This window comes from Rhipicephalus sanguineus, chromosome 2 (assembly GCF_013339695.2).
Source record: "Rhipicephalus sanguineus isolate Rsan-2018 chromosome 2, BIME_Rsan_1.4, whole genome shotgun sequence".
Taxonomy (NCBI): Eukaryota; Metazoa; Arthropoda; class Arachnida; order Ixodida; family Ixodidae; genus Rhipicephalus; species Rhipicephalus sanguineus.
Window position 1 is genome coordinate 25134864 of NC_051177.1, and position 18529 is coordinate 25153392.

The window sequence follows — 18529 nt, forward strand, 5'->3', positions numbered from 1 at the left end:
AAGACGTACAAAACTCCCCCTCGAGAGATAATCGCACGAGCACAGTCGACCACGCCCTGTATATCAAAGTACAAGTGGGAGGCACACTTCACAACTCCGGCGAAAAACTTGAGTTTTAGAATTGGGGACCCAAGAAATTTGCGAGTCGCCACGACGCATGCGCAGAACGTAAGCCACCCTCGGAATCTTGCACTTGCGTTTTCCCAGTACCCTGCAGCTGCTTCATTTGAGCAGCGAACAAAACGAGAGAGTGCGCGACCTCAAGATAAGAAAATAAAGACGGCGCTTGACAGTGGCACGTGAAGTCACGGCTCGCGTTCCCTGCGGGCGTCGATTCTGGTCACTAAAATAAAACTTCTTTGAGTGTAGTTGGTACATATTCCTAAGGCTAAAATTACAGCGCAAACCCACTTCTTTGTCTTTCTTAATTTTTCTTTGCGTCTTGGTCCCTGCGCTCATTTGCATATGATTTCATGTCTTCGCGTATCTAATGCACTATCATCCTTGTTACACATTTTGGTTTACAGCTGTTGTTGTGTGTGCATGTGCGGTAAGGTTGCCTTGGGCTTATATATGCACTGGCGTATGAAAGAATAAAGCAGTTGTGAGTCAGTGCATGTGTCGTTCGTTCTGTTTCTTCGTGGGTGTCTTGTGCGTTTGCGCTGTAGGATGGATGGATACAACTTTAATTGAAATAATCAAAGTGAGTGTGGTTGGGCTCCTAGACGTCCGGGAGCCCCCTGGCCGACATCTCTAGGTAGGCCCGGTTCACCAGCCTCAGCTGGTCGTCCGAGCCAGTGGCCCGAAGAGCGGCCTCCCACGAGGAAAGGGAAAGATTGGGAATAGGGTCTACCACAAGGGGCTTTGGGCAGCTCCACAAACAGTGGAAAAGATCAGCCCGGGGAGCCCCACAGGTGGTGCAATGTGGGTGATGGAGACCTGGGTAAAATAGATGTGCCAGATAGGGGGAAATAAATGTTTTCGTCTGGAGCTGGCGCCAGACCGAGCTCTGATTAGGGTTAAGGGAGTAGTGAGGGGCAGGTAAATCTCGTCTGCCGTTCCTGTAATAGGACGTAATCTGATGGTAGGTGCAGATTCCCTCTTCTGGTTTTGTCACGGGTTTGGGTGAGTGGTCCTCCAGGGTCCGGATGGAAAGACCTCGGACATACGCATTAACGCGCTCATTCCCGAGGATACACTCACGCCCAGGTACCCACGTGATAGTCACCGGATTGGGAAGCGAAGGAATGTTTCGCAAAATGCGTGAAACCGTGTTTGGTGCTATGCCTTGACGGAAGTATCGATATGCGCTTTGGGAATCGGTACAAATTTCTGTAATAATTTTAGCATCAGGATTCTGGTCACGGTGTGACATATATACTGTGGTTCTGGTTCAGCCGCTTAGTTTCTTCCCTCTTGTGGCATAAGCCTACAAGAGCCAAAGCGTACACACTAGCTCGCGCCACCACGAGCCACGGGACGCTGTTCTTTTTCCCTGACCGACAGGCCACGAGTGGCGTGGCGCTACAACCCCAACTTGTAAAGCCAGGGTGGGTCACCAGCGATACAACGCAAACGCAGCGCGGGCAACGATGCAGCATGGCCCGCGTCTCACAATTTCAATTTCGCCACGTGCGGCGTCTCGTGCGTTTCATCCAACGCCGCGTGCGTTTGTATTCTGCCGTTAGTATCCTGGAGAAGGAATGACGCATGGCGTAATTGTGTAAGGCAGCACGCGGCGGAGCAAGGGTTCGCAGGTTCGAATCCCCGGTCGAGCACTTCGGAATTTTTCTGTGCTGAATTATTAAATACGAAGGATTTCTTAGCGAACCTTTCGCACTTCAAGCATTTCTATCTATCTATCTATCTATCTATCTATCTATCTATCTATCTGCCTACGTCTGTGTGCTCTCATGATCGCCTCCTTAACTTGGTGTAGACCAAAATTGGCATGGGAGGGTAAGAAAATTTGGCGAATATGACTGTCGGGTCATCACATGAATAGCGTGAAAATCATATTGCGTACGTCGTCAAACCATTTCCTCCAGACTAAAGTACTCCAGACACGTGTGGCACATGCCCGTTTACCACGGGCCGCGGTGTACGGGTATGCACCACAGGAGAGAGAGAGAGAGAGAGAGAGAGGAAAACGTTTATTGGGTGGCCAGTAAGTGAATGTGGGAGGGTCCCTTATTCCAGAAACCCTCTGGCCTGGACCGCCTGCCGGACCCGCGCGACGAGTTGACGCTGGTCGACCAGGTCCGGCTTGGAGATCGCACAGGTAATTAACAGTTTATATCTACTTAGGAACGGCGAGAACAGACATTGGTAATTTAAATTCGAGAGCGTTAAGAAAAACCGACATCAGCAGCCTTGACCCGACGAATGGAAAGTATAAAGGTTAGGATCTCAGCAGGAATCGAACCCAAGCATTCTGCTTGGCAATCAGGTATTCTACCACAGAGCCACGCCAGGTCGATAAAGTGGTCTGGAAAAACAGCCTATGCAGGCGTAATGTCGGTGCAGCGTCAATTGGGGTCTTGGTGCTGGCTATCTAATTTTACAAGAAAGCAATATATTAATAGTACATATATATACTCCTACGATGCAGGCGTCATATCAGATTAACGTCCGTGGTTCCAGTGCTGGCTCCGCTTTTATAACAGTCTAATAAACATTACATCTGTATTCCTATGATTCAGCAAGCTATATTGAAGCATTGCTTTAAGAAAGTTACGTGTGAGATTCACATGATTGCACCATAGGTGCCCTTAGTTTCGATAATACTGGCGTATGTGCTCTAACGTAAGGGCTCACGTTACGTCGCACCATGAGTTGCGCTTGAAACGCCAGTGTTGAAGACGTGTCTGGTAAACCCACGATGTGCACACAGCTACTACACTTACCAAAACACGTCGATCCACCACGTGAAACTTGACTCAAAGCCAAAAAGACAGCATAGAAGTACTCGCTGACTTCTTCACATGAAAGCGATTCCCACAACGCGTGGGAACTTCCGAATTTTTGTGATACGTTTTCTTTTACTGAGAACGTATAAAGCTGTGATAAGCCCACGGAATTTCGCACACGCTTTTACAATCCTGTCACGTATGCACTCCGCTGGTGAATAATGGAGTCAGCAGAATTGAGCGTCCTCACACGGGTATTTATATACAATGCGCTTATAGCTGTTTTTGCAAGTTCTCATAATTTGCGTACGACACTACAACACTTCCGTCGCTTGACGTCGCGGCCTTGGGCCGCGTTACCTTTCGTCGGCCGATTTTTATTTAAAAAAAAAGCAACGTTTTCCGTTCTAGCTTACTGCGTAAGCACTTCCTCAACTGTTTTTTTTTTACTAACATTTATGCTGCGTCATTCATGTAGATGTAGTCGCTTTCCTACACTGTACTGCGTGTCTCACGTAAGAGCTCGGCTTTGAGGGAGAGAAGGAAAATCCACGGTGATACAGTGCTTACGGTATTGGACTGCTGTCACGAAGGTCGCGGGTTCGACCGCGGCCGCGCCGGTCGCATTTCGAAGGTGGCGAAATGTTAGAGGCCCGTGTGTACTTAGACGCGCGTTAAAGAACCCCAGCTGGACGAAATTCATCCGAAACCCTGGACCACGGCGCGCATTATAATCATATCGGGTATTTTGGGTACGTAAAACTACAGATATTATTACTCGAGGAAAAGGCGAAGAAAATGCAAGGATGTTAGCCAAGTTGCATCTGGTGCTTTTTATTCGAGCAGTAGCAGCGAGAAGAAAAGAAAAAGAAACCATTAGTCGCACTGTTTTCAATACAACAAGAACGAGGAGAGGCTGTGTTTAAAGGTACCAGGCACTGAAGTTTTTGAAATAGTAAAAAAAAAAAAGCCGGCAGATCCCACGCATTGTGGGAATCGATGTAATGCGAAGCAGCCAGCAAAGAGCTGCATACATCGTCTTGTATGTCATTGAGGAAAATGCGTGTCATGGTTTTCATGTTAACTTCTATTATTTATGTTCGTCACGCAGTAACGTCGCGCAATACCAACTTCGGGGTCGATCAAGCTAGAGAAACGGCCGCCAGCGCCCCATGAGCGTGGCACGCAAGTCATGCTGCACATGATATACGTGTCATGACTTTCATGTTAACTCGTGTTTTTATGTTCCTCACACGGTCACGTCGCAAGATCTCCACCTCGACTCCACCTCGACTTCCTGTTTGTTGTTATGGGGTACATCGAAAGCTCCAGGCTTCAGCTCGAGTAAATAGACAAGAGGCGGCATGAACAATCGATTTAGCGTGTTTTATTGTATGAAAACAAAAAGAAATCTACTTGACGTTCAAGACTGGCATAAGGGGCAGCCAGCTGCTCCTCGAAATCAAAACAACAATACGCAAAAAAAAAAAGCGCAACAAAGAAAGCAGCGAGTACAGTGTGTCAAAACAAATCGTGTTCCGTGCGCCTATGTAGCAAAGCGCGTCACATCCGATAGCATGTGCCCGCGAAGGGTAAAATGCACAAAAAGTATGTCCAATAGGACTTAATTTTTCTAAAGAAATAAAAACTCCGTGTATTTCATACAATTATTGACATATACGGGCTTTGATTACAGGAAGAGTTCAGGCAGCCGCGCTTTATTTATCCGTGCGTACTTTCCTGTAGAGGAATTTTGAGTATTGGGTCTAACGGTAGCGCTGCCTAATATTTTAGTGATCTCTACCTGACTCCCTTCCCCAGCACAGGGTAGCCAGCCAGTCTGAGAACTGGCCAACCTCTCTGTCTCTCTCTTCCTCCTCCTCCTATCACGGGGAAAATTTCGACATTCCGTTGCTTCTCTGCATGCTTGGCAGGTCTGCCCTATCAAGTATCAACTGAGCAATGTAAATAATTGTAACCAGCCTAAATACTGCTGTTTGCTACGCTTGCAAACAGAGCACAGAGCGATATACATTATGACTGAACACAACTTGATGTTTATGTTCCCGCACTTACTCCTACACTTATGTGTCCGTTCAAGGGAAAGACGACTAGAGCCATAGGGCATTATATCGCACTGTTCGTATTCCGAAATTTCGTTAATTCCAAAATTTGAATGTACTTTCATTTCGAATCTATCGTACGCACAAAGATTCAATAATGATTGGAGGGATGGTGAGTTAGCGAAAACTGCACACATGGAACACAAAATTTACTGACTCAAGTAATACTTAACAGAATGCATTTCTTCGCAACAAATATCAGTCCTACTTTCACCATTATTCACCTGTCTTCACCAAGCCATCACAATGATATCGATTTGTTATCGGCACACGCCACTGCACACTCTGTCGACGTCTGCTGGGCAGTAGCTGGGTGTCACTTTTTTCCGTCGCTGCAACAAGGTCCAGGAGATCATGAACATGCCCTCAAGCAACGTCTCTACGTCGACAAGGGCAGTCTTCAGAGGCTTCTTGGGGACCCTGTGCTCCTCACTGCATGAACTCGAAGCCTTCGTCTCAAGGCTTCGGCGCCCACGATGTAATCGAACGGGACGCCGATTCCGTTTGCGTTTGTCTGAGGGGGAAGAGTTGGTATCACAGGCAGCGGCACGCTGCGGCCCGTCATTGCGATGCCTGCCACGGGTAGCTCTTGCCTCTGTGGGAACCTCGGAAGCGGTGTTGAAAACGGCCTGCGCACGGGAGGCGCCGGTGCCACGGCCTCCGCCTTCACCATGGTGACGCCACCAGCTGGGTTGACTCGTACAGCCAGGTAATCGTCGGGGAAGTACACGCCCGAAAACCTGCGCGAAATGGTCGTTGAATGTCGTTTGCGGCAGAATATGCGATAAAACGTTGATCTGCGCAGTTACTCAAACCGATTCTTTTGTCTGCGTTTCTCTTTGGACAGTGAGATAAAGTGTAGTCGTAAAGTGATCACGCATCCCTGCACGTAAGCCTTAGTGGTGTCTCGCGATGGTGCCGCAAAAAAAAAAAAACGAAAAAATAAAACAGCTGAGTTATATGAAAGATGGAAGTTGTTTCCCAGTGTTTTCTGCATGATTAGTATGATCTAAAATAGTAACTATATGCGTTATTGTCTCAGTAAAGAAGCTTTGTTATGGTTTGTTGGTTCAGCATCATGGTGAACATTTAGGACCAGTGAAAGCGTGACGTCGCTATGACGTCATATAACGTGACGTCACGTGATGACTTCATCATACGACATAGTCGCTTGGTCAAACGTGGGCTGCAATACCACGTGAGGTGCAGAAAGCTGCTATGCGTACGATCCTGGAGGCGGATGGATCAGTACAAACCACTGAGAAGAAGGGCGAGGAGGAGGTGTCTTTCGCCTTCGAAATGTCTTAGGCGAATTCACAAGGCACCGTGTGACTTTTCTGCGCCCTCGTGAGAGTCACCTGTTCTCGAAGAGGTCAGTCACGCGGTAGCCAAGCGGGTGGAAGAGGCCCAGCGTCCTCAGCTGCGTGATGTGTTCTCGAGTGGTGCCCATGATGTTTCTGTTGAAGAAGACCACCGCGTACGAGTATCCAGACACGCCCACCACGGGGGTCACCGGACGGATCCACGTCTCCACACCGTCTTCCTGTTTAAAAAAAAGAGAATTCAAAATGAACTGAAGAAGAAATTTCCTGCTGGCGAGTTGCCAAATAGTACGTAAACATTCTTTACAATTTCACTATTTAACCAACGTATACCAACATATAAGACAACAATAGCCAATATTATCCAACACTAGCTTGTAAGGTGCGGTCACTTGTTGCAGGAACGGTACTGTACTGTTCTGCCTCCTTTTCCTAGTAACATGACATTGTCGCATATGCCTGCATAAGATCTAACGCCTTCATATGCACCGTAATGCGGCATCTTACGGACGAGCACGTACTGTTTTCCGAGAGAAGTAGCCCTAAAATGCACATGGAAAAAAAGAAAAACTAACAACTATTTGCATTCATCTAACGAGTAGCATCTATGTAGTACCAAATATTTCTTGTCTATAGAGGGCTGCAACAAATGCTTTTAGCGGATGCACGCTTTGGTGAACTTGCAAAAGGTGTTCAACACCACCGTTTAACACTACCCTGTCATGCGTTCTGAATATGCGTCATTCATTACGTCTAAATGCTACCTACGTACTTCGCTCCTTAAATCAAGCCCAAAAAAAGCCAACACTCGGCTTCTCCGTGGCAAGATATTCATAGTTATTCTATGTATGGGGAGCTCCTCGACGGTTGTTGGTTGTCAAAGGGCGGCGGGCAACAGCAGGCTGGTTTGGCCTCGCATGCATAGCCGGGAAATGTTTCGCCTTAGCCTCTCGTGAGTTGATAGCTAGGTTGTGTCAACAGGTGTTCATCAGCCCCGTGCCTCACAAGAAGGTAATCAGCAGTCGGTTGAATTCACCACAAAAGTAGGTTTACGCACGTAAGTGGTGGGGATGGTAAATGCAGGCACCTTGTTTGACCCGCCGCGTCTATTCGCTGAGGAGTCACGTTCGTGTTGTGACTTTTGCGTGAAAGAAACGAGGCAGGTCGAGCTAAATAAAGGCTGCTTCGAGGATCAGGACATCGACCTTCCTATGCAGACTGTGCCCGTCCGAGCACAAAGAAGGCAGCTCACCTTACAACCCACGTGAAAAAAGAAATGAGATGGCGCAAGGCCGATGTGCTAACAGGGCACAGCAACTTCGCTTATGCACGTTCCGTTCATATGAAAGATGCGATGGTCCGTGATCAAGTGCGATATAACTTTCCAGCGAAGCACTTTTCTTTTTCTGCTGGCTGAGGGTCTCTACGGAACAATGCTGTGACAGCGAAGATCTAATAAAAATCAAGCTGATGGTTATCATGTGAAACTTTTGAGTGCGATACACGGTGTCCTCGCACTAAGTGTTACTCTAAGAGGAAGGGGATGGGGTTTCTATTAAAAGAAAAAGAAAAAAAAAACTTGGGGGCTTCCATCTAAGTGAATGGCAACAGATAACTTGTTTCTCTCAGCAATCAAGCACTTAAAAAACAGTTAAAATCTAGTGGACACAGAAAGCATTTGTTTTGTTGGGCCTTTCATTTTTTTAAATAATGACCTAGAAAATCACTAAATTAAAAAAGAAAAGAAACGAGGCTCTGTAGTTTAGAACTCTGTAACTCTTCAATGAAAAATTATGCAATAATTCTGAAAATCGCACCTTATAACGCATCTAAAGCGACAAAAATGCTGCATTATGCAACCCCCTGCCGCATTCCTCGAATTTGTACATTAAACTCTTTCAATACCTTAAGTTTATGTAATCTGCGAATTATTTTGTATATTATCCGCTTTAGGCGCTCCAGTAGATGTAATTTGCACCGAAACAGGTATTGCAATTTTGGAGCGTTACAAAGTTGTAAACTTCGTGCGTCAGTATTTTTTGTACTGAACAGTTACTCACTTTTATTAAATATTCCAGACCCTAAATTAAAATACGCCTTCGCAGAGTGACGCATTGGAGCTGAATCCGAGTTAAAAGTATCTTCTTAATTCTAAAGGAGCAATATCAGGACGACACACAGACATTGGCCTGCGACTTCTACACATACACAAGACAAGAAGATTTTGATTTCCTTTTCTCATTAGAAAAAGCCATTACAAATTACATGCATATATACATGTCATGATTAAGCGTGTTGGATGAAAATGTTATGCATTGCAATTTCAAGGGTCCTAAAGTGCAAGGAAAAATGGGCATTGTTGAATTGACGCAGACTAAACACTTATGCGCAGCTTCAACAAGGCTGATTAAACAGCGGAGGCATCAACACTCGGTGTGCCCTTCAACCTCTCTCATCAGCACCACCTGTGCTCGAGTGCACGCTACCATTGGTCGACTCTTTTCACCGGGCACAGCCAACCGCGCTCCTGCCGTCTTCTTCCCTCTCCACCGCCTGCTCCACTCCCGTAATATCTTCGCCTTTGCTCTCCTCCTCTCCACCCAGCTTCACCCTCTCAACGTCGCTACCCTTTCTCTACCAGGCTCAAATCGCTACACTAGGCTTCCCTCTCGCCCACTTAGCTTTACCCATGCTTTCCCTCTCGTCAGGCTTCGCTCTCGCAGCTGGTCTAGAAAGGGCGGACGACGGATCCCCGGGGATTTAACTCGGCTTTAAATAGCTCCGCTGTTACAACGATACACAACAGGAAATGTCCACGCCTGTAATCGAGTAAACTTAGTTACACCACCCGGCTGATTGAAGCCGCCGACCAATGGGGTCCCGGAATAGAAACTCCACCTGGTCTGTAGGAACCTCTAAAGAGGTCCCAGACCTCTCTTTGTAAATAAATGCTTTTCACCACCACCACCCAGTAGCACCGACGAGACCTTTAAACTCCGCGCAGCACTGCTAAAGCAAATAACGTGCGAAATGCAGGCTTACCACTCTTATTTTCCTTCCCATTATGCCGAGTGGATCCTGGTTCACAGCAATGATGGCCCTGTTCTGCAAGATCTGCTTGAATTCCGGGCGCATACGGCGCAGATCGTTAGACATGAGCAGAGGAGCGGCCATTATAGCCCAGAGCGCCATCTGGGCCCTGCTCTGGTCATAGCTCAAGCCAAAGTTGCCGATCACCAACTGAAAAAGGAAGAGAAGCCGACGAATGGATCGATAGACCACCTTCTATGGTAATGGACCATGATACATACATACATTCATACATACATACATACATACATACATACATACATACATACATACATACATACATACATACATACATACATACATACATACATACATACATACATACATAATACATACATACATACATACATACATACATACATACATACATACATACATACATACATACATACATACATAGTGTAGTGCAAAAGAGCATGCCCTTTGGCCGCATCTACATCGCCTCGATCAGAGGAATCCGCGCTCAATAACACGTGTCTGCTCATTATTATAGCTGTAGTCATTAAACCATATTTATTTATTTATTTATTTATTTATTTATTTATTTATTTATTTATTTATTTATTTATTTATTATGCTTCAGAATGCTCCCAACAAATGAAAATTCAAGTATCGGGACGATGCGAAGACCAGCGTTTAGAGGCAACGGGAGAAGGAAACGGACAGCATTCACTTCATGCTTCATGAATTAAATAACTGGAACGATGAACAAAACAAGTCATGCTCGTAAATAGAAACGATGTCGGAGAAAAAGTGGTTCCACTCTTCGTAAGCACGCGGTACGAAACTGTTATTGCAATGACAGGGTGTGCAAAATTTAGCCTCTGGTTTAAAGGCTATTTACAACAATGCAGTCAGGTGCATCTATGATTCTTTCCTTTCCGTGCACTCTAAATAAAACGAAGCGATAGCGTTTATGGAAGTTTTCATGTATAATAAATAGCTTGAAGCGCACCGAAAGCGCGGACAATTGAGGCGGACAGAACAGCGCGGATCGTGTCCACTTCCATTTTCCACGTCTTCGGTGCGCTTCAAGCTAATTTTTAAACGGGAACGTCTACCAACTAGTCCGACTCGCCATCTTAATTTTAGACAGTGTGACAGTCATGGCTTTGTAGTGTAGTTTCCTTCTTTCGCACACCTTGTCTCCTTCCCCTGCTCAGGGTAGCCAACCGGAGATTTATCCTGGTTAACCTGGTTGTCTCTCCTCTACCTTTCGCTCTCTCTTGTTGTTTACGTTCCGTTGTGGGAAAGAGCCATTACAAGATGCCACTATCGGGTCAGCCGCCGCCTGCCGTCTTTGTTATCGGTGTCCCAGTAGTCTATAAATCGCAATGTTTGCACGGAAACTTAAGAACATCCATTAAGTTGAGACACTGGCCATATAGTATCATACTCACCATGTCCGGGTCGTTCCAGCGTCCCGGTGCGGCTGCTGCTGTCAGTGCATTCTGGTTCGCGGCATAGTAGTCGATGACACTCTCCACACTCTGCCAAGTATCGGCTATGTCCACGTAGTTCCTCCACAGGTTGCAGTGGTGGCCGATCAACTTGTAGTTTGGCTAAAAGGAAGAAGGAACCCGAAGACGTGAAGAAAGCTGTCAGATGGATACTGAAGCAGAGAAATGAACTGGCATATTCCGATAACTTATCATTTGAGAAGCCAGTAGTTGTTAACTTCGTCGCAATATTTTCATTATTAGAAAAGGAAATGAAGGCCACAGTTTGATTTTTTAACTTCAGGTTGAAGCTTCGGCACCTGGACGTCATTGTGACGTGAGGGTTTCCAACGAGTTCTGTCTTATTTTGGCCATATATGATGAGTACAGTTTCCTGAAACTTGCTATCTGAGATCTCTGGCTCCCGCAGAACGGAATGTAATATATTTTTACAGGAAAAGGATTACGGTATGCCGTAGCAGAGGCCGTCAATAATTATCACGTTACGGTGAGTTCTTGCAGAAACAGCAGAGTGCCGTCAACACTTGTACTATTTGTGCGTTTTCTATATGAACAAGCGTCTTCTCACAGCAAAACTGGTGCTTGCGTTATCTAGAAAGGAAAATTTATCAGAGAATAATTGTGCTTTTCTCTTTTGTGTCCGTTCTATAAAGAAAGCAAGCTATGTGTGACGCTATCTGTCGTGAAAATAGTTTCACTAGGCGAGTGGTCTTTCCACCTTCCCTGTGTGGAAAACGGGCGCCCCAACCGCGTATACAGACATGTCACCTGTAATTTATAACCCGACATTCGGGTTAAGCTCCGCCCACTGAAATGTAATGCGCCTTTATGCTTTCTATGTGTCCCCACCCTCGAAAGCATAGTTCCTGAGTGAGATCGACATTGAATGAGTTATCATTAGGTTTGACGTCATTGAAATGCACGAACGCGATTCACTGTAGAATTATTTTCGTAGAATGACCTGTATAATTATTTATAGAATGAACGGCAGCATATTCGCCATTGCATCCTTGTGCTCTCAGGCACCATAGTGCTCAGTTTCAAATTAAGACTTCTAGAAGGGCAGAAGTGTGGCCTGTGAGGCATCTTCCACCGCTTGGCATCACGCTTATCTTGTGCTTTATTCCGTAAATCTGTCTATATACTAAGAGGTTCGGTTTTTTATAGTTATTCACTCAGAATGTGTCCTTTGATCAGTTGAAACTTTTGCATGCAAAACTGAAATTTTGCATGCAGAAGTTGTATGCAATTTTTAGCATAGATGCTAATATTTGTTATGACTCGCTCCGGCATAGACAGAACTTCAGAGGAAGATGAAAACTTGAAGTGATGAAAAAGATCGCAGCCCTGAAGAAGACGAATCGAAACGTTGCCCCCCGCGTCTTCTCACAGCAAAACTAGTTAATGTGTTATCCTGAATGGAAAATTTCAAAACCCGCCATGGTTGTCTAGTGGTTATGCTGCGCGAGTGCTGATTCGAGGGCCGCGGGATTGAATCCAGGCCGAGGCGGTGGCATTTTCGATGGAGGCGAAAATACTCGACACCCGTGTGCTTATAATTAGGTGCACGTTAAAGGAACCCCAAGTGGTCGAAATTTCCGGAGCCCTCCACTATGGCATCCCTCATAATCATATCGTAGTTTTGGGATGTTAAACCCCTACAGTTACCATTATTATAAAATTTTAAAGATTTTTCATCACTTCGCTAGTGCATGTAAGATCGTACATCGGCAGCGACGTTCGCCGTCGTTGACTTATGGAGCATTCCAGAAGAAAAAGAAAGGTCTAAGAGCTAAAAAGCTCTTAGACCTTTCCTGGTTACTTTTCTGGTTTCTTTTCTAAAACAGAAAAAGTTCTTTTCTGTTTCTGGAGGTGGCCAGGTTCCCCTAAAGCTGCTCAATGCAGCTTTTTTGCCTGGTAATCCTCGCAACCTTGTTGTGAATAAACACAATTCAAACGTCAATTTTTCTTCTGCAATGTTCTAGAACAATAATATAGAAGTAATAAGACGTTTGACGCCGCTGGAAATTTAGTTATGACAAATTTTCGATGACAGTGTAGCACTAAGGAGCTTTAAGAAATTGACGAATGCGAGCTGTAAAATGATCGCGATGCTTGTGCCGCCTTCCAATCCCACCTTCACTTAGCCGCCGTTCTCTAACGACGCGCGCAGGGACTAGACCCGAATTGGACTAACTTTAGAATAATATTACATGCTAAGAAGCAGAAAGCCAGAGCCGCCGAGTCACGGTGTCGAATGAAAGTTAAAATGAATATGATCGGGAAAAGTTGGCGATTGCATCGGCCCTACAGAACACGAATTTGCAAGTGGTTCAGCGGAAATACGTAGACACATTTCCATAGCACTTCTACTCTGCGAAATACGTACTTATGTGCACGTGTAGTTAAGGTAAAAGAGACATAGTGCAGTTTCAGCTATAGGGTAATGGAAGGCAAGCTGGCGCCGCCATTTGCTTGACTTGGAACTCGGGACTCGCCAATCGATCTCGTTGTAATCTAGTAGAGTGGTGAATGCGAAATGTTCGAATATTGGCCGGCGAGCTCGTTCGGAAGATAGAAAGACGTGGTAGTGCTGTGAGGGCTAGGAGGTCACGTGATGTAGGCGAGTGAGAGAATCGTGCTTCAGTTTGTTAGTTCTGCACCATGCAGCGATCGCGGCCTCCATTGTTTACAGCCTCTATCTAATGTTGTCTTATTAGGCGGTGCCCGCATGCCAACAAGTACTTTTCGTGGACTTAAGTAATGATGTTTCCAAGTCACGTGCGAGGCACCCGCGTAGACTCTGTATACCTTGCTTCCCTTTTTCTGTTTATTTCTTTTTGCTGCGTGTGGCTGTAGTTACCCGCATTCTTTTCTCTCTAGGCCATGTTGACATCCGTCCATTCTAATCGTCTATTTACCGGTCTGTATAAAGCTTCAACAAAAGGAGGAAATTTTACAGTTATGCTTATGCTCTTCCTCCACTAATACGCAGTATTCCACGCTGTTAGGCTAAATTACGTTTGCCTTTGCACGTCGTCCATAACACTTGTTCTATCTGAAACACCTTAAAGGGACACTAAAGGCAAATAACAATTTATGTTAGAGTGAAAGCCCAATGTATGACAACTTCTAAAACGGCAATATTATCAACAGTAGTGCCCTACTTACCGAGAAATTGAGCTAAATGTATCACATGACGAGCGCCACGAGTGGGACATTTTCGAAGTGATCCCGATGACGTAGGGAAGTCGGCCTACAATAAATCACTAGTAATCAAACTAGCAGCAGTAAAAAAAGAACATTCCGAGCATCAAAAGACGTAATAAAATGCTGTTTGTTCGTTTCCGCTTGATTCATGGAAAACAAAACCTCCGTGGCGTTTCCATGGGGAACGGCGCGCGTGGTTCAAAGGTTCCGTTTTCGCCGAACTGCGCCTCGCCCGTCTGAGTGGTAGTTTCGGGATCGCGTACTGCCGTGCGTGTTTTGCGCGCTCGTGAAGGTCGCTCTGACAGAAAGTTCGACAAAATGCCGCATGCGTGTGATATTGCCGGATGCCCGAATGGTACACAACGCCAGTGCTGCAGCAAGGAAACCGGTGTGTTTTTTCACTTGGTGCCGCGAAATGAACCCTTACGCTCGAAGTGGCTTAGTGTCATGCCATTGCGCCAGTGTGCTAAACAGTCAAAACCTCTGCGTGTGTGCTCGCTGCACTTTCATACTGAGGATTACGAGACCAACCGCTACTTGGTGACGGCTTTGAATGTGCCCATCCGAGCAAGTCTTTGCCGCAGCGCCGTTGTTGCTACTGTGGGTCCCGCTACTTCCGCTCGGCTGCTACTAGTGTCGGCGGCCGCGCAGTAAAAGCGGGCAACGTTGGGCATGGCAGCAGTGACGTATGAGAGTCGTATTTTCAGGCGGGAGATTTGAAGCGCGCTAACGCGATGCGGACCACTAAAAACGTGATTTTATTTCAAAATAAGCACTTCCTTGGCACAAAAGCAGCGCTACGAGGTTTCTGGACCGCTATTTCAACAATCAACGTCGACTTAATATTTGCCTTTAGTGTCCCTTTAAGGAACAACTCGGCGTTTATCTGGACAGTAGTTATTTTTCAATGAATGCAGAAGAAGAAGAAGAAGAAGAAGAAGAAGAAGAGGTAGTAGTAGTAGTAGTAGAAGTAGTAGTAGTAGTAGTAGTAGTAGTAGTAGTAGTAGTAGTAGTAGTAGTAGTAGTAGTAGTGTTTTTGTGGCTGAATTTCTGGCAGCGGTGCTCGCATTGCGCAAGTTAAACTCTGCAATTACATCTGCCGTTATAATCACAGATCTCTATCTCTCTGTGCTGCACTTTCTGCTGCCTGATTCCCACGTAATAAAGGCGTTTCGTGCACTGGTACCCGCGCATTTGAGAAAAGTTTGATTAGTTTGGATTCCTGGACGTAAAGGGTTGTTCCTAAAGTCGAAGTAGTCTATCATTGGAGCGATTTTACCTTCTTTTCCACCATCCGCTTATGTGACGGCTGCGCGATTTCGCAGGCGTAGCATTATAGAAGTCTTTGCAGACACAGCACTGACAAGTTCCACCGAATATCGGAACCTATTATATCCCTGGTGGCGGTCACTTTGTCAAACCCGTAAACTGGAAGTGTCAGTTACGAGGCTGCACTGTCGTGTACCGAACCTAAATTTTAACCAACACAGGTCTGCTCAGGCACCTACTCCATTGTGCGCATTCTGTGGTGAGCTGGATACTATCCATCATTTCTTTCTGACCTGCAGGCAATTTACTACAGCACGAAAAACCCTTTTGAAAACACCTTTACGTGCTATAGAAATGAATTGATCTGTGCCTGTCATTTTTTCTTTTGGGGCATCTATTTCTGGGTTCTCCAATGCGAAGGCTTACCTGGCTGTGCGGGATTACCTCAATGAAACCAATCGGGTAACTAGCTAATCGATATTATTATCCACCTGTGTCGGCACATGTATATATTTTAAAAAATTAAGGCATTTATTTATTTATTTATTTATTTATTTATTTATTTATTTATTTATTTATTTATTTATTTATTTATTTATTTATTTACACATTCGATCGAGCGCCAAAATGTTCTATCAAATTTCTAATGTATTTAGTCTACAACCTCCTTTATACTAAAGTACTACAGCAGTATACATAAAACCACTCAATTCTTGGCCAATCCCCCACAGTGGGTGTGAGCTACAGTTGAAGGTGAACAAGAACAAGAACTAGTGGTGGTGGTGGTGGTGGTGGTGGTGGGGGCGGTGGTGGTGTCATCTTGTTTTTATCGCCTCCAGACACATATATGCTTTTGGCGGCGCAGGGTGCGTCTGCCCAAACACTAGAGTTTTATAGCAGCACCGGCTTACCGTATGGTAAGATCGGTAATAGAGTACCGTCGCAGTCAGAACGCGCCATTTTTATACCACAAGGCTTCTGTTTAAGATCAAGAAGGGAGCCGACGGATGGATACACGTTATAGATTTCAAAACAGGAGAAAGTGCCTCAGATCAGGCTGGCCGACGTTTCGATAGGGGACCTATCTTTGTCAAAGGCGCCTTGTCATCCCTGGCGTGTTAGTTTTATGGGGTTAGTGATGACGTCATGTCCAGCGGCGGCGCGTCTGTTGCTGTTGGTAATTGATGCCTGGAAAGAGAGAAACTCGAAAGCAGAAGAGTAAAGCCCTTGCCACATTTCAAGAGAGTTTGCAAACACGTTCGGGTCTGCCATGTCAGAGTTAAAGGTAGCTGCAAAGAAAGAAAAAAAAAGAGAGAAAAAAAAGGGGGGGGCGGGTACAACCAAGCTAGAGGGCGAGTGCAGCCATCACAAAGAGCTGCAGAGGTGGTGAGGAAGGGAACTACAGGCGGGGAGAAAAAAACCGGGCGGCTTACGTTTAAATGTCCGCCAAGGAGCTGCAGAAGGTGGTGGGGAAGGCAGCTACAGACGACAAAAAAAAAAAAAGGGAAGGTACTCGGGCGGCGTACGTTTGAAATGCCGCCTGCCTACTTTAAGTGATATTGAAAGGGTTGCCTGAAAAGCAAGCTCCTGCTTAATGGGTGAAGTAATTGGCTGGCATATGCATCCAGTGTCGTCGGTGGCTTCCAAAAAATTGGGCGCCCGTCAACTAAGAGGGTGAAGTAATTGGCTGGCATATGCATCCAGTGTCGTCGGTGGCTTCCAAAAATTGGGCGCCCGTCAACTAAGAGAGGGAAAAAAAATACTCTCAGTTTGAACAGCGTTCCTGTTGCAAAGGCGGCCGAAGCAGCGAAGGAAACTAGCGTGCTTCAACTGTCGAGCTGTGACACTTGATAGTTCGCGCTCATCTTCTGTTTGTTCGTTTAGCGGCGTCCCTTCAGCTCGAGTGACTTTCGTACGCTCGGTAACATGAGCGCGGACATCACGGTGAAAGCGTGAAACATTCCTCTTCCCCCCACCGCGAGAAAACCGCGCGAGCAGACAACGGAAGGGCAATGATCTCGCTGCGCAAATATAAGAAGCGAGCGAGCTCGACGACGACTTTTAAATGCGCCCGTCGCGCTGCTAGCGCCATCTCGCTGGTAATGAAGAAAGCTTATTATCGCCTGCCGTCTGTGAGTCCGTCCAGCGGTAAAGGGTATGTATATAACGCTCGCCGTTAGCTACGTGGAGGATCTGCGTTTCGTGGCGTAGTGGATAGCGCCACTCGCTGCGGAACAAGAGGTCCCTGGTTCGATTCCGCGCTTCGGAAGCATTTTTCTGAATTATTTTTCTTTGGGGCTTTTATATATATATACATACTTATACATATACGGTGCATGACGGCGACGGCGACGGCAAAATCCAGCCGAGACTGTCCATATAATTGCTATCGCAATAAAAGTTGAAAGGAACGAGGGGCGGCCGGGGGGGAACAATCGGAATAAGACTCGTAGAACTTCCTGAGAAAGCGAGGGCTGTGACAATGCTGGCCAGAAGCGGCCTTTGGAGCGCGGAAAGGGGGAAGGAAACCGTGGCTCGGATTCACTAGAAAATGAAAGCTCTTAAGAGAATAATATCTACACGTATGTGCACATTTATACATGCAAGGTTAAGAGATATTAAAAAAGAATATTGATAGTGTATTATGGGAGCTGGTCGGGATTTTATTTTGCGAATAGGTTAAGGTTTTTGAAAGCTGAGCGTACTTCATGTCTCTTAATATTATAGGAATCATGCTATGGCTTTTAACGATTCCAAATTACCACGAGCTAGGTTTATTCCTGATGGGTGTAGGGATTGAAATTTGTGTATCAAATACGATTCCATGTATTTCGTCTCACGTGGTGACCGGAAGTTTGTTTGTAGAATGTAAAGTTTGGCTTGATCGAAATTGTGGTCTTGTTGATTGAAGTGGCTGGCTACTGCTTTTGGTAAGTTGTGCTTTGTGTCTGCGCGGTGGCCGTTCAGTCTTACATGAATTGGTTGTCCAGTTTCGCCTATGTACTGTTTTTTACAGGTGGCACACTCAATGCAGTAGATCAGGTTGTTTGAGGTGCACGTGAAGTTCGATGTTACCTTGTGAAGGTAATCGGATGCTGTGCTTTTTCCGTTGGTGGCTGGCTGTATATGTTTGCACGTAGAACATC

The 18529-nt window shown here is 45.8% G+C and overlaps 1 protein-coding gene across 1 annotated transcript in view; it reads right to left on the bottom strand.

Annotated features, from left to right (window-relative positions):
* Window positions 1-4280: 4280 nt before the first annotated feature.
* Window positions 4281-18529, bottom strand: part of LOC119382562 (alpha-N-acetylgalactosaminidase) — a 44079-nt gene continuing 29830 nt past the window's right edge. Inside the window, exons 5-8 of the mRNA XM_037650314.2 lie at window positions 10845-11006; window positions 9397-9594; window positions 6391-6575; window positions 4281-5772 (exon numbers count right to left, since the gene is read on the bottom strand). Coding sequence (XP_037506242.1) covers window positions 5433-5772; window positions 6391-6575; window positions 9397-9594; window positions 10845-11006 — 885 coding nt within the window. The 3' untranslated portion in view covers window positions 4281-5432. The remainder of the gene's footprint in view (window positions 5773-6390; window positions 6576-9396; window positions 9595-10844; window positions 11007-18529) is intronic.